The following is a 17,349-nucleotide window of genomic DNA, read 5'->3' as shown; positions in this document are numbered from 1 at the left end:
ACCATTCTTTTTTGGATAAGGAGTCTTAATGTTTCCAAAACAGAGGTCATTCAGATTTACAGGGCTTGCAGTCAGAGTATATACACCAATTCATTATCCCACTCATAGATTGACTAAGCGAGACCATCGACATGACTTCTCACAAACTTCTGGCATCTTAAAAGCAAGCTATTTACACACAGCAGTAAACATTTCCCAGCCTTGAGAGAATGTGACGCCACAATGACCATGTCTGTCCCAGCCCTGGGACCTAGAGGCTTTGCACACAAGCTCACACTCATGGTCATCCTACAACCCTCTTCTCCATAGCTAGTAGTACTGTTCATTATCCAGTTCAACTTGAATCAGAATGCATCAACATACTTAATGATCATTTGATGTGTCAAGGACCATAATAGGATACTTCTCTAATTAACACCTTTCATCTAAAAGCAAAGTTATGCTTGATACGAAAATCTGTCCGGAGTCTCCGTATGGAGGGTGTGATGCAATTGCACGGACCTCCTCCGTTGCCATGCAGAGGCCAAATTGAGCTCTGTACCGCGTCGCCGTGCGCCTCCCAAATTTTCCAACAATGCGGAAAGGCTACGTATAGCTCCGCATTGACATGATTGGTTGATTGTAGGTAGGGGGTGGGAAGTCCTGTATAAACACAAACTCCCTTCCTTGACAACAGCTCTGCTCAACGCCACGAAACATGAATGCCCTGCTATCTGCTGAGGCCGTATCACCGTAAACGCTGTCAATGCAGATGTCGGATTGACCATGCAGCACCTTTTAATAATGGAGATGAATAATTCTCATCTTACTGGTCAGCATAAGATAACGGTGGATCACAAATCAGGTATCTCACACAAACAGACAAGAATGAGACTTTATTGGACTTACGTGAAGTTTATAACACTAAGATAATGGGCAGTTTACACATACAATAACAAACAGACATCTGATTTGTATGAGCATAATTATAACCTGTACAAGTCTTTCCGTACATTGTTGGTTGTGTATTCTCAGTGCATAGCATTACACACAGAGCAACTGTTGCACAGCACAATAGTATCCGAACAGGCTGAAATGGAATAAGGCTATTTTTTTTTGTGTGTTTTTTTTTTTTTTAAGACTGAAAATAGAGTGAGTTAACATACCTTTGCACAAAATTAAACCCAGGGAGAAAAAAAATCCTAAAAATAAAAAAAATGGCGAGAGGCAGGAGCCAGGCAGCTAGCCCTGCCCACTTTTGCAGGTAAAGCCTATTTTGATTTATTGCACCCCTTTCATCTGCATGCATGACATGTCCTACAACAGTATTTAACAAGCACTTTTTTTTTTTAAACGTTTTTTTATTTATTTTTCTCAAATAGTAAACAAGAGGCACTTTGTGGCAACCACAGACAGGCATCATAACATATTGCACAAATCAGCTAAAAACGAGTGACATGAATCTTACACACTGGCACCTTTAAGATGATTTTAATTATTTTTTAGAGCTGAAACTTAATTTTTGATGCTGCCTGTGAACTCCACACAGGTTTTAGCCCGTGCCATATAAAAATGGTTCCCGTAGGTTTCCCCTTTACTATATTTGTACTTTATGTTAAGGTACTGTGGCAAAATGTTTTTCAAGTGGGGCTACAGATGTCTAGGGGATGGCTTATGGCCTTAACTTGAAGTAACTGTCCAGTGTTTCCAGATTTCTACGAATGATGTCCTATAATTATATTACAATGAGTGAAGTACTTTTCCTTACAAAAATGGTTGTTGGAATGGTGTGGGCGTACCCCAACAGAACGGTGTGGGCATATACCGGTCATTAAAAATATCAAATGAAAGTAGACAGCTGATTGGACAGCTCAGCCAATAAGGCAGGATGACATTCTCTATGAGGAAATGGCAAGCATTTTTTTAAACAGTCTGAGACAACTTTTAGGTGTTGAGTATTTTTTTCCTCCAATGTATGCTTTTGCCACAAATGAGTATAAGACAAGTCAACATTATATGGATAGGAGTTAACTTTTGAAAAAGTTTGAATTTCACTGGACAGTTACTTTAAAATAAGCTCGTTAACAGGGATGCCCTTGAATAGATTCATACATTTAAGCTGCTGAACATCCAAAATAGTAAGCATATGATCCAGATCTACTAATCGGGCTAAAAATAAATACCACCTGCAGAGTGTCTAACAGAATACTGTCATAAATAGTTTATTCATTTTTTTCCTCCAGATTGTTTTCATTTTTATATAATAAAAGGGTCAGGACATTTTTCATTCAAACACCTTTTGGTTTCTATGGGGGGATGCATGGATACAAGATTAAGGTACAACTAGCCATATTATTCCACCTTCTTTCACTGATTGCAAGGCATTTGTTTTACTGAGGGGAACAACGGAGGGGGGGGGGGGGGGGGGGGGGGGAAATACTGTGGACCACTGACTGAAACCCTGCAAAAACCTGTAACAGTGCAAAAGTCTAGTACAATATGTTGCTCTATTAATAGTAGCTTTAAATAAGTACTTGAACTATCAAGTCAGTGCTTGGGCAGAATGGTAGATTTCAAAGCAGTAGCAGAGTAAGCATTGTCAACTTCAAGTAAGGCAAAGAATACCTCCATAGGCCCCGCCTCCAAGAACAAAGAAAATGTTGAATAAAATAAGCTTACTTTTGGCAGGTTTTCAGTGAAGTAATAAAATGTAAACAAAAATATAACATCTAGATTAAGTGTTCCTGGGTTAGCTAGTGTACATTTTGCAATGAAGAAGTGTCTCCTTTCGACACCTAGGGAAAGTATTCTAAAAAAAACAAGTCGAGATAAAACAGAATGTGTGATGGGGTTGTGAAAAGAGGGAAGCCTTAATGTCAAAAGTACAAGAAAAGGCAGCTTACATCACTACCCACTGAAGATTCCTGCCCAAGAGACTGAAGATTTTTGGTCTGGCCCGTAGCATGCCACAGGACAGGTGTTACATTTTTTTTTTTTTGGCATGCTTAAAAGAAATTATGCATAATTAAATATGCTCATATAGTTTAGGGATTTGTATATATTTCTGAAGCAAAGCACAAGACTTTCTGTAAAATCTGTAGCTGCACTATTCTCATTCCTCCACGAAATGAAACCTGTTTGTAAAAAGGAAAAGAACAGAACAAAAAAACTGAAAAAGAACCCCAGCCAGGTAGGGACAGCGACTGCAGAAGTATGCACGTGGGCGTGCACGTTAACAGTTCTCACACACAGAAGTAGTGTGTGCCACTGAAATGACTTGCACCATATGATTGGAACAGATTCTTGGCTCTGTTGTTATTATTGATCTTAAGTATGCAGTTTGGCAGTTTGTAAGCACCTTTTGTTGGATATACAAGTGCAACTCCACGGTAACAGAGTGATGCAGAGTCTTAAGAGTTTTCACTTAGAATGTCAAACAAAAACCAATGATTGCAAAGTTAAACAAACAATACAAGTCTATGGACAAGGACTACTTCATTTCCACTGAATTTTACAAAAACACATTTACTTGAAGGAAAAGCTTGGTAACAGAATGATTTGTGATGTTGGTGCAATCATTCTGTTACCAAACTTTACATCTGCACTTGTCCTTCAAGTAAATGTGTTTTTGTAACATTTTCTGTGGAAATCGTTAAGTAGTCCTTGTGCATAGAGTTGTATGGTTTGTTGAACTTTCCAATCATTTGGTTTTTGTTTGACATATAAAGTGAACAATTTGAGTCTCAGCATCACTCGGTTTCTGTGGAATTGCCAACAAGTGATCCCGGATCTCATTGGACCAAGTACGATAAGGCTGCAAACAAGTCAGTCAAGGAGCCAAAGATCTGATTTCACAAGAGAAAGATACCTAGAGCGCCTAAGTTCACATATTATCCACTCCTGGGTTGATCAAAACCTGCATTAACACCCTTGGATCGGTTCAGAGACAACGCTTTACATTCAATACCTCTGCTCCCACGGTCTCTGACCAAGCATCATCTCTAAGCCTATGGGCCTTACTGAACTCAGAGTAGGTCACCATCACCACCACTTCTGGTGTGTCCAGACACATATTAAGATGACAAAAGTGCAGTTTGTCAACAACAACAACAAAAAACGACACTTTCTAGAGACTGAGGAGAAACCGACACAATCACTAATGCAGGTTTTGATACATGTTCTAGTACGGCATGTTAAAAGGTACACATTTGGAACAGCTTACCCCTCTATAAGCACATGACACACTGAAGTAGTCACCGATTCAAAACATGAACCATCAAGTCAGTCAGCACTCTATACTATTGTCTTCTGTGATGATCCCCAAAACTATCTGGTTACCATTAAAATGAGGGGAAACGCCATGTACTGTATCATAAAAACACAAGGCCATTCTAAATGGCTTGCCAAAAGACTGAAATCATGCCTGCAGATACCATGAGAATAAAGTATGTCATTTTTGACCTCCTGGCTAAATACAATCAGATCTTAAATGACTTTAGAAATCTTCGTTTTTTTGTTGTTGAAAAACATTGTATACAATTTATTAAACAAGATGGACATCGATTCCAATAACATGCACACTGTTTGTCGTTTAACTATAGTGTTAACGTTATTGCAACACTGGCTTCCCTGCAGTTCTCTGTTATATTATTTATCTTAACATAAAAACATCAACAATACACGGGATACTGCTTTTCTGCATACCTTGAACAGAAATGGTAGAAGGAATGGACATTGGTTAGATGTCATGTAGCTTAATAATAATGACAATAACAATAATCAAAATTCAACTGGAGAAATTCTAACATGCAGTTTATACTGCACAAACTCATGTGAGACAGCCTGCAAAAAGCACAAGGAGCATTCACAGTAGGTAGGATGAGGGGGGGGGGTAAGGGCGTGGTGGAGGACAATGGATGAAGGGGGAGAAAGTGACAGAAGCACTGGCCTTGGTTTCCACAAGGAGATGGAGCAGCCAAATGTAGATTTCCAATAAGCCTCTCCAATACCAGATCTCCCATCTCCTGATCGTGGAAATCTTCTCTAGTCTTTGACAACAAAAAAAAAGGTATATTACATTACAGCTACTGAACCTTTTTCCACTCAACAACGGTGTCAATACTTTTCGGATGAAAGAGTGGGGGCGGGGCAAAAAAGTAAAAAAATAAAATAAAATTGGTCAGCATTATTGTTCTTAAATTGGTGGCATTTTCCATGACGCAAATGTCTTGCTGCCATAGGTTGGTGAGGAAAAAAGTACTTGGTTTTCAGTTTATATTCAAGTTCTCCTTTTTTCCCTCTGAAAGCAGTATTTTTTTTCCTCTTTTTCTTTTTCACATCCCATAGAAATCTCTCACACTTTTGTTATTTGTGTGAGTTGCTCCTCGTCGAACGGTTCATTCTCTGGGTCAGAGTCTGTGGTGTCAGAGTATCGGTAATGGTCAGGCTCGTTGTCACTAACGTCTGGCGTTACCGAGGTGGAAGTGCTGGCCTCGGAGTTGAAGGGGTCCTCCACAGTCTTGGTAAAGTACAGCTTCACCTGTAATACCAGAGAAAACATCATTATCCACATTCTGAAACATGGTAACAAGAGCCATACCAAGCGGAAACATTTGAATCTAATTACAATTATTTGCTCTTATGAACTGTGGCAAAAGTTCATGAGAGCAATTACATTGGCACAGTCAAATTATTTCCCAATTACTAATAAAAAGGGTACCCCCCCCCCCAATGAAATTAAGTCTCAATCACCTGACTGACCTTGAAGTTGGGGGAGAAGTATCTGTTTGCTTTATCCTTGTTGGCCTTGTCCAGGTCGTTCTTCGTCAGTGAGAGGATCAGGCATTCCTTGTCGTTGTCTCCCGTTCCTCCTGTGGTTTGGATTCCTTCCTGCTCCTTCGGTAACGTTCCGTTCTCCACCTTCTCGTCTGGTCCAGGGATGAAGAAGGTGTTCACCCAGAAGTGAAACATCTTGTCCTGATGGAAAAATACATGGGGGAGGGAGGGGTGAATAAAGGCAAGACATGACTCCAAAAAGCAGTTACATCATCTCAACCGCAAAACAAATGTAGGCTATACTCCAATCCAAAATCAGAACGTGTTTTTCAGTTAAATCCTGACATTCCTCATAGTGAATCGGAATAGGCTGCTAAAACACCTAATTTAATAAGCACATAAAAATCGAAATCATATAATCAGGAACCACACCTTCTTCATCATTTTGTTCTGTTTGTGGAAGAACTCCACCTTGATGTCTCCACACACAGGCAGCGGCTGGGGGAACTCGAAGAACACGTACTTCTCCTCCCGCCGTGTGTTCACCGGGTTGGACGTGTGGATCTTGACCTTCAGCTGGTACACCACAAACTGAGGATCTGTGGGGGGGGGGGCACAACAAGTTAACGCCAGTCACTCTCCTGGAGGGTGGATAGACCACAGCACAGCAACCGGGTATCTATTATTTACATCTAGGCAAATTATGAAAAGAGGACAGCAGAGAAAGGGACAGAATTACATAGTACCACTGCCAGGAATATTAAATATAGAAAAGACTGTTACAGTAACATGCGATAAGGGCCCTAAGAAGAGAAGAGTTGACCAAAGCCAAGCTCATTTAAGGGAGCACTTCTAGTCTAGAATCAGCCCACTGGGTTGTGCAGGATGCAGAGTTGATTGTTTCCATATTAAGTTCCACCGACTCCAACAAACACCGACTTCTAAATCTACAACAACCTCCTAGTCAACATGTAAACATTGGATGAAAGCTGCTTATTATTACCCCAGTGCCAATTCCCTTTTCTGAAACCATGTGGAATCTGCTCACTCTTGTTTTTAACGGAAGTGTCCCCTTAGAGAGAGAGAGAGAAAAAAAAAAAAAAAGAGATTAACACAGAGTTCTGCTGCCCTGCCTGGACTTGGGGAGGGAGTGGGTGGGTGGGTTATCACCAGGGCTATGTACAAACATACTGTATACAGGCTTACAACCACCCATAAACCGATCCTGACTCACCATTTCCACATGCGAACAGCAACTTCCTGTTGTCAAGTTATTAGGAGCTTAACCAGTATAATAAAAATTACATAATGGCCCTTAAAATCAATCCTAATATTCATATTAATGCATCTCCTAACATATAGGCCTAAATAAGCATCAGCTAACATTTTTTCTAAGAAACTGACAGAAAACACAATCTTTACATTGCTGCTACTCACTAAGATTTTATAAAAAGGAGAGGGGCGGGTGCTTGGGTGTTGATTAAATTAAACCACTTCAAATGTTGTGTGTTGTGTCATGGGTACTGACCACATAGGGTGGGTGGGTGGGTGGGGGGGTCACATCATGCTGTGTGTGTATGTGTGTTCAGAATTGGGCCAGGGATTGACAAAGTCTGAAAGGCACTTGCCAAATCGAGCAAAGTCAGGAGTATGTTTTGATTTGCCCGAAAATGTCAATTCATTATTTACAGGAAGAAGTGTCATATATTGCTTGCCTATCCCCTACACACAGTGGGGAGGAATCAGAAATATGATAACTGGAATTCTTTGTATTTTGGTTGTTATCAGTCAAATAAATCTCAGAGCAGGCTCAACTTGCCAGACTGCCGTAAGTTGTCCGTCTTTCGCTTAAACAATGGGGAGGAACCAGAAAGATCAGTTTTAGGCTACTGGAATTCTTTGTTGCCTAGTCGTTTTCCCTTTTTTGAAAAAATATCACCTGCCCAAAGGTGCAACCTCAGAGCAACTGCTCAGTTCACTTTCCCCAGGCAATAGGTCATCCCTGTAGGGCCCGCTAAAGGGACAGGGGAAGTGTCAGAAAAATGTGGACAAAGGAAGTGAAGAGGTGAAATGCCAGACACAGCTGACAAGAGCAGCCACTGACGACAGACTCAAGAAAAGGGGGTTGTTATATCATAGTTCCTTATAGGCCTGTAGTCATCTTCTGGCTATCCAGCAAGGTATAAACTCCCTTATCTGATGATGCATGCAGCCAAGTCAAATGACCAGTGAGCCAAGCAAATAATAGCAGTGAAAATACACCATGCTGTTTTGACTAGCATAACCATAATTGCAAAACGATACACTCCACTGTGGTTAATGTCAGTGTTGCATGGAGAAAAATCGGGGGGAAAAAAAACACCAAAAAAACATGCAACATCGAGAACCAAAGCTGTGCAGAGCAAAGCAGAGGATAGGGGCAGGACAATCAACTGAAGATCACATTGTGAAAGTGTGTGAAAGCCCGTAGCACACAAGCCCAAGGTAAGACATGATACAGGAAAGAAATAGGATTGAGCGGGGAAAGGGGAAAGCACTTACTACACGTTCCGGCACTAAACATGGGCACCGTCTCGAACACCATCTTGTGGAACAGCAGAGCCACTGGTTTGTACTCCAGCTGGTTCTTCAGAAGGTGGCTGTAGTAGTAGACATACCGCCTCTGACTGGGGATTGTTACTCCCTGTGGAATGGGAAGAGAAACACTTAGTGAAACTGAAGATTTTCCCTGGCAGTAAAGGGGATGACGACAAGCCTTTATATGATCCTAAAAAAAAATGTTAAAGCCTGCAACTATTCATCATGTAGCCTACAATTAAAACAAAGATTAGCGATACTAGCAACACCCATGATGAACAGGTCTATGGTGTTGACATTATCATAATTTTATCTGTTTAACCCTTATCTTACCAGCAAGGTAAGTTGAAAATGGCCTGGGGACGAGTTTGAGTGGAGATCAGAGGGGTTGAATGAGCCAACTAGAAAATGGGGATGATCAGTTTCCATGACAGTAGGGCGGCCAGATTGGAACAATAAAAAAATGTACCTTCTTATCTCTGGTCCTGACTTCGCCGTAGAAGTCGAGAGCTTCTTGTGCTTTGAGGAACTTGCCCCGGTGTAACAGGTAAGCACAGATCATGACACCCGTACGTCCCTTTCCAGCTTTACAGTGAATCGCCGCCACATGATTGTCGTCTTCACTTAACCAAAGGTCAAGATCTTCGCAGAACGGTTTGATCAGCTCCAGCTGGGGCGGATTGTGATCCTCAAACGGATATTGTGCAACTGGAGAGAGACAGACAGAGACCGGGCTCAGTTAGTTAGCGTCACACGTGGGTTTTTAGTGAAAGATTGATTCATTCACTGACTGCCTGAAAGACAGTGATAATGGTTTCACTCTGATGTAATATCTAACCTCTGCAATTGAATTTGGTTGCGTCATAATGTCGCTCAGCGCACCTATAAAAAAGGGACAAACAAAATACGTTGTTATAATACTGGGATTCAAACAGCCGCCTTCTTTCTTTTGTACAATCTGTCAGCATATTACATGTTGATGTAAGATCCCTCTGATGTGTGCTAGAGTGTTACAGCAACTGCAACCTCAACTTCCACACAGATTCATGAAAAACTGTTAATTGTATATTTTGTGTCTACTTCCCCTCTGATTCTCATGACCACTAATAAGAGAAATGTTGTTAACCAGTAGATATGTTTCCATCCAATTGCCAACAGATTTTCAGGAGAATATTATTATTATTATTATTTAAATGTTTTAATCTGCATAAAAACAATGAGAATTTTCCCACCAGAATTGAAATGGTTGCGGATAAAAGGCTGTGCATGATGATGTAATGCACGTAAAAAATAACTTGCGGTTAAATTCCCATGTACCAAACAAAAAATACAAGTTAAATGGGTTCCAAATCGTATTTTCAACAATACTGATGCTTTTGTCACACACACATGGTCTTGGCACACACACATGGTCTTGGCACACACATTTTAGCCAACAGCTCACAGATACAGTGCGAGTATAGCATACAAGATTATATTATTATAGACAAAAATAGCAAGATGTTTATTTGTCAAACAGCAGCCCTGAATTCATAATCATGTCACCAGAATAAGACCTTCTATATTTATTGGAAAGGAGCATCAAGCTCATCAACGTTCACTTTCACCACCCTGTGAAGTTCATCTTAACTTATCTGTAGCATAATAAGCTGCAAGCTTGTAGTGGGAGGACCACACAATATATCATTGTGGGACTCCAATTTTACTTCAATATGGTTATTTTATCAATATTTGTGCATTTAAAAAAATCCCACCTGGTCTAGCGTATTTTGTTTTGTCGACATTTGGAAAGTTCACCGATAGATTTGCTGTTTCGTGACATTTTATCTGGCATATACTTTACTACTCACATAAAAAAAAAAATTGGATGGAAACCTGGTTAATGAGAAACCTGTGGTCTTTAGTATCTTTGTAGCGCGCAGTGAGTCATTCGGTTAATGCCAGTCTACTAACTAAACGACTTCATACTGAGTGAGGAAGACATTGTCGTAAATTCCCTTTCCAGGGTAAAATTATGCCAAAGGTTACCATGATATGATTGTTCTACCCCTTCATCACAATGCCTAGGCCTATCCATCAAGAACCACTGATGACTAAAGGCAAATAAGTGGCTACTGCGGTTAGCATTCTCAAAAACATGAGGACTTTTCTTCCTCCGGGCCTATACTCCACAGACATTTTCTGCATGCATCAGACATAACTTTGCAGCACAGCAACCGCCACTGACCATACAGCATATGCACAAGCAAAATAGTCAGACACCAGGGTACTCACAGATTATATATCTTGTAATGATTTTTGTGTTTAGAGTCCAGAAACCTGAGGAGAGAAAGGGAGGAGAATTACTTTTCCATCCGGCACAATTTTTTTTTTTACAGATTCTGGTCCGATCTAAACCTTTCAACACTAACTTGCAGTCTGTAATGACAGCATGTCATAGGGGCAGACTGACAGGCTCTCCGACAAGCACAATAATAGTGTTACATCATTGACTATCCAGGGTTCTACTTTTTCCAATGGCGACACTGGTGCTACCAACTTTTTCAGCTGGTGGCACTAGCGCATGATTTGGTCGCACCAGTTTTATTTTATATTTGATAAAGGCCTGGCCTGTCCCCCATAATGTGCCTGCATTCCTTCCAGAACCTGGCTAACAATGACTAGCCATCTTTTAACTTAGCCCTTATGTTCTTACATTGAAAAAAGAGACTTCAAATAAAGTGCAACATTTATTTATTGAAGATTTCAAAGTGCCATGTGTTCTTTTCTGCAAAATCCTCTAGGAGAGCAGAATTTGACAAAATGATACTTAATGACTGCAAAAATAAAATAAGGCGGGGGGGGGGGGGGGGGGGGGGGGGGCACCAGTGTTTGGCTAGCAGTATTTGTTATAGCGTGAACACCAGTGTTTGGCTAGCAGTATTTGTTATAGCGTGAGCACCAGTGTTTGGCTAGCAGTATTTGTTATAGCGTGAACACCAGTGTTGGGCTAGCAGTATTTCTTATAGCGTGAGAACACCAGTGTTGGGCTAGCAGTATTTCTTATAGCGTGAGCACCAGTGTTTGGCTAGCAGTATTTCTTATAGCGTGAGAACACCAGTGTTGGGCTAGCAGTATTTCTTATAGCGCACTTGCGCATCAATCCAGTATTCTTTTATGTAGCACATAATCATGATTCTGCCAGGTAGGCATAAAGGCTATTTTATAGTTACATTTTAATTGCCTTTTCATCTATCTGAAAACAGTTAGGCCATCATTAGTATCGCTAACGGCTACACAAAGTGGTAATGTATAGGCCCAACATGCACCACACACAGCAGGGCTTGACATTCAGGTAAATTTGCCAGTGTCAACTTAAAGCTACAGGGTAGCTTTAGTCCGGGTCAAGACCTGACAGGAAAGCGAATGATGTGTGCATAATTTCAAAAGCAGGTGATTTTCATATTTCATTTGCGGGCTGAGAAAGTAGCCTATACAGGGTTCAAACAGAGATTGGCAAGTCAAATTCAAGGATTTTCAAGGACTTTTCCAAGCACTTAATTGAAATCGTCAACGACCTACATTTTATATTTCATTGCTGTAATAGCCTAAAGAAGAAAGCTCCCTCCAATGTATGCAAAAAAACAAAAGTATGCATTACCACTAAGAATAATGCATTTTTAAATAGGCCTATCCAATGGCATTATGCATTGCCATTTTTACATTCTAAAATATGTCAGAATAATGTGGGCATTGCCTGACGAAATAGACAGCATGCTCCCAACACACTAATTATATCTGTCCATGTGGTAGCTAGTCAGTGTATCATGTTTTAAAATGAGAAGGCAACACACACAAAAAATCTGGGTATCCTTTGTAATGGAACACTTTATATGGAATGAAGCCAACATTTGATATTGTGACACTCATAATAACGGCACATGGATTTACCACAACAGACTAGTGCAACACCCTTCAATTGAAATGGCGTTAAACAAATGAAAGTGCCTACTACCCTCAGAAAAACTGATTAGAAATGAAACCACGAAATAAGTATATTGTGGCAGTATAACTTCTAAAATCAGCTACCATAAATTACTTTTCAAGGACAAAAGAGCCCAGAGGAAATGTCTTATTTTGAAGGTGGGCTATTCTATGATGACTAAATTGGACTTGGCAAATATTCTACCAAGACTTCAAACTTTTTAAATACCCATTCTTGTCTTATCATTTACTGGTAGATATCAAAACTTGGAGCATCTTTCCTACCACTACCGCTGTTGGTCTTTGCTCCACGCAACAACCAGCTGTTGGGAGAGCTGCACGCTCTCTTTGCCTGACAGATTATCTATAGGCTGTGTGTGCGCAGCAAGCGTGTGATAAATAAACAGACCTAACGAACGCTTCGGGAATCCATCTGTTTTCTTAGCAATTATAGCCTAGAATAAAAATCGCATTATTACAATATTTTTCTCACTGGCCCAAGCGGGCCTCTGACGGGGATGATCGACTGGCCCGTAGGGTTTCCAAAATCGCCCCTGTATGTTGAGCCCAGGGGCATTGCCATGCCGTTGTTGGTTTATTGTTGGTCAACTGAACATTACTGTTTGAATAAATCATGATAAATAAAAGCTAATTGTGAACCAAAGACTAAACGTGACCAGGTAAAAAAATAAAATGAAAAATACTGGCACCCTTGTGACCAATTAAAAATGTGTGTCGCTCGGCCAAGTCAAACGGTTACAAATGCGACTGTTTTGGTCGCAGTATTGAACCCTGCTATCAGTAGGGCATGTTCGTTATGTCGGTTTATTTATTTAACAGATTGGTTAACACATCTAAAAAACTACAGTGTCCGGGAAATGACGAAGGCTGCTTTTTCTGTTCACATTTCAAAAAGCCAGCAACTTTCTGTGTCTACTACAGCCTGCGTAAATCGAAGGAAATTGTTTGGACAATACAACAACCAGGGTCAGGTTAAGTTCACAGGTGACTTGCAGGTCACTCCTTTGGTTTCAGTTGACTAATTAGGTAAGCCTCTGCAGCTGGGATGACAGAATGCATTTCAAACATCCTATTCTTACCACTGTTGCCCATATAATGGTAATCCGTGAGAAACAAGATGAGACCAAAGATAGGCCTAGTTTACCAAAGTTTGTGCAAATTCTGTTATGGAATGGGTTTGGTTAAGGTAGTTAGGACATGTTTAACTACCTGCTGTTTTCATTTACATGTAACCCTTTTCATTCATTTACATTCTAAGAAACCCCTTCATTATTTCGACTGGGACATCCACATTTGTTTTTTTTAAGTACTTACCGAACTACGTCATCGATGTTGTTTCTGTAGACACCCTCAAGTCTTTCAGCAGGAAAGCCCATAGCAATTATGTTTGGATAAATATCTGAACGCAGGAGTCAAAGAAACCAGCAGTTTGGCTGCTGAGGTCAGAGACTAACGGGAAGAATCACACCTAGGCCAATATTAATCACCAACATACACATACAATTATGATTGTCTAGCAAATCGTCATTCAATTCACATACAAACAAAATTCACACACAAACAACTCCTTGATTTGCCCAAACATAGATATCGTATATCATATCTTACACCATACTGTACATACATTGCTTATTATGCCAGACCAATCATGACAGAGCTGTATGGAGAACAGGACAGAGCATGTGTAATATGGAACAGATGGTGCTCTCTCTACGAGACCCAGTGACGGACATATAACCTACCAGGCCCCACAAGGGCACCAAATAAATCACATTGTGCCACAGCCAACTGCCCCCGCCCTTCCCATCATCTCTCCGAAAGAGCATTACATCACTCACATCATCACTTAGATATATGTATAATATAAACGCACACATCGGTCTAATTTCCTCATGTCACTTGGGAAATATATCCAAGCACAAAATAATTGAATTCTTCATACAAAGAAAATGACCTATTTTGTCAAACAATTCATCAGAAATAGGCTACTACTATATGAAATACAAAACGTGATCTCTAAATGATTATTCTATTACTGTTAATTTACTGAGACCCGGGCCATCTCGTCACATGCTCAACTCCTCCGATAGCGTACTTTACATTTGAACTGGCATAACATCATAATGACATCATGCTCAAAAAGTACCCGAGACTACTGCAATGACAAACGCAACGTCAGCATGAGCCTCACATTTAACTGTTCCTATCAAATAAATAGTCAATGGACTGAATGGGATCAATTAAATTGTTCCAGAACATAGGTATCTAAAGGCCTACTGCCATTTTCCAGCAACACCATTTAGGAAATTAACGTAGAATCATCATATTCTTAAATAGCACAGATGTAGGCCTATAATAAAATATATTTAAAAACCTAACATATCATTACAAAAACCTCTTCTAGTCCCATGAAGACGAGGAGTTTCAAATGGCAAATGTCAGTTAAGGCCTAAACCTCTGCTACTAGTGTGGAGGGAAAGGCTTGCTGCTGATGTGAAATCTCATCACAATTTTAAGGCCAATTCCTAGAACTGAATTCATTACATAACAACCATGGCTACATTGCCTTCCCAAACACTGACCAACAATGCCTGGCACTATAGATATATCAAAACAAAGTGATTTAGCTATAATACCACGTTTCACTCATACAATATCTAACTCACACATTATCATAGTTGCTTAGTTAGGAAAATCCTAACCCCTTGGTTCCAAAATGTGGGGTTGGGAAAATGTAAATGGGGTACACTTAAGAAATCTGTACTCTTATCGAACAAAATAATAACTTTCTCTTCAAAATGAGTATAGAATACAACCTTTTAGTGTCAGCCAATGGCGTTATACAATATGTTGGGACAGCCTACAGGAACAACAATTTTGGGAATATGAACACAGGGCGTTTACTAGGGAATATAATGTTTCCAAATGGGGTCCCCTGCATTTTCTTACATCAATTTGCATTTGCGTGCAGAAAATATATGGGAACCCCTGCCCTAACCCTATTCCAGTTCTAGTTTTTGCACAGTGCTTTCTGAGACCACTGAACCAAGGGACCACAGGCACAAAAAAAATGGCTTTGACCATTTCAAGTGCAAGACAAGAAGACATGACAACTGAACATGCCAATAGTACCCGGCACTTCCTCCAATCGCTCATAACCTTTACCTGGCTTTAATTTGTGCATTCGACATGCACCTATACTTTCACAATTTGATTGCATACCTTGGTTAGGTGACCCATTTCAGACAAATCTAGCATCTGAACACTTGTCTTTTAAAGAATGCTCTTCTTCGGTCATTCATAACTAAACATTTTATCCCTGACACTGTTCAAATCAATACAAACAAGCTTACCTCATTAAGACAAGCAAACCAAAGGTCTACTGATTACGTTCATTCTAGCACCATGAAATTGGTACATCCCACTAATGAGCAAGTACTTTTACCATTTCCCCTCACGCTGATAATGATTCAATGCTTTTGGTCTTTGTGTGGCTAGCAGCAGCAACACTGATTGTGAATATAACGTTAATCCATTAGCTATAGCTTGCTAGATTATTTTGTAGGCCAGAGAACTGCAACAATGCGTCGCAAAAGGTTGATCTCTTTGTTCCCCATCCAGGAGTTAGCTGGCTATATTAGCTAACTAACCAGTTGACCAATTTACAGTTGACAACCAAATAATTAATCAAGACTTCACATTATCAACATCAATTAACTACAGAACATTAGCTAGCCTAGATACATTTTCCTTATGTTATGATGTTGAATCTCTCATTCAATCATGATGATGTGCAAACTACTAGCTAGCTAGCGTTATGCAAGTTATGGGATATATTTAGCCATCAAGACTGCATTTAATTGAACAGGACAGACACCTTTATCAAAAAGCAATTTAGCAAAGAGTAGGTTAGTGTCATTAGCTCCCTAACGTTAGTTAGTTATTATTTCACTATATATTTAAAACGTTAACTAGCTAACGAGATATAGATATATATATATTCGAAGTAATGTTCACCGACTACGTTAGCTAGCTAATCATCTTGTGGATAAAGGTTAAGTTATCAATATAGGCATCCATGTGTTAGCTACAGTAGCTAGCTAACTGGATACAGTAGCTAACAATTTAATATAGACAATGATGAACATAGACACATTACTGTAGCTAGCTAATATTACAGACATTGAACAAAAAGGATACAAGTCAAGTCCAAGTCAAACCCATCTTCCTGGTATCTCCTTTTGTTTCGGCTGACAATTTCTTTTATGATTGCAGCCATATCTGTGGCAGGAGTCTTTAACGTTTTTAAATTAAGAGAAAGTATCGTTGCCTTTGTATGAAATGTTGCCAATATTTTTCGCCCTCTCAATCCCGTTGGTGTCAAACGTTGACAGCTAGCTAAGCTAGCCCCGCTAGCTAGAATAGTTTCTGCTGCCGATAGGTCATAAAGGAGGGCCTCACTCCGTTCCACCACAGGCCCGGCTTCACAGGTCCCGCAATTTCACATAAAATCCCCCAGATGAATAGGTGATTAATTATCCAGCCCCCGGAGCGTTGTATTTCAAGAGAATACCAAGTATCTGATTTCGCCAAAAGCGCCGTGATTATGCCAGAAAAGTGGAGAGAAATCTCCCCGATGTTCCTTGCCCAGAAAAGTGACTGACACACTCGATCTCAGCACACACGTAGCTAGATATGGCTAGCGCATAGCATGTCAATTCTTTTAAAAAAAAGAAAAAAAAAGCAGTCATCCGACAATTTTTTTTTAGGGAAAATTGACAGCCTCCAGTTCAAAGACTACAAATGTGTTCGATTTTTTATTTTTTTTATAACACGCCTGCCGTTCTTCCCTGAAACGTCCCTTTCCCAGTACTGACTCGTTTCTCCCAGCCCCAGGCTGCACTCGCGAACTTCCATCATGGCTTCCGTAAGTTCCGTTCCAATTGAAAAGGGCTACGATTGGACAGAACGTTATGCCGCAGTGTAAAATAGTTCATCAAAGACATCTATCTCTACGACAAATTGTAAAATATT

The 17,349-nt window shown here is 40.1% G+C and overlaps 1 protein-coding gene across 4 annotated transcripts; it reads right to left on the bottom strand.

The window, feature by feature from the left end:
- Positions 1-860: 860 nt before the first annotated feature.
- Positions 861-17,271, bottom strand: LOC110498982 (phosphatidylinositol 3,4,5-trisphosphate 3-phosphatase and dual-specificity protein phosphatase PTEN). 4 transcript variants are annotated; one of them, XM_021575747.2, is made up of 10 exons: positions 16,516-17,269; positions 13,630-13,714; positions 10,606-10,650; positions 9,170-9,213; positions 8,801-9,039; positions 8,296-8,437; positions 6,758-6,826; positions 6,187-6,353; positions 5,731-5,955; positions 861-5,518 (listed from the first exon to the last, which is right to left on the bottom strand). In XM_021575747.2, exons 1-10 carry the CDS (start codon positions 16,592-16,594, stop codon positions 5,333-5,335), a joined length of 1,281 nt encoding a protein of 426 aa, XP_021431422.1. In that variant the 5' UTR covers positions 16,595-17,269; the 3' UTR covers positions 861-5,332. The 4 variants fall into 4 exon arrangements, with proteins under 4 accessions (XP_021431422.1, XP_021431423.1, XP_021431424.1 ...); XM_021575748.2 differs by having other exon boundaries at positions 5,740-5,955; positions 16,516-17,263; XM_021575749.2 differs by lacking the exon at positions 6,758-6,826 and having other exon boundaries at positions 16,516-17,271.
- Between the last annotated feature and the right edge of the window lie 78 nt (positions 17,272-17,349).

The sequence above is a fragment of the Oncorhynchus mykiss genome, chromosome 20 (genome assembly GCF_013265735.2).
Source record: "Oncorhynchus mykiss isolate Arlee chromosome 20, USDA_OmykA_1.1, whole genome shotgun sequence".
Taxonomy (NCBI): domain Eukaryota; kingdom Metazoa; phylum Chordata; class Actinopteri; order Salmoniformes; family Salmonidae; genus Oncorhynchus; species Oncorhynchus mykiss.
This window is presented reverse-complemented; position numbering and strand designations above follow the sequence as displayed.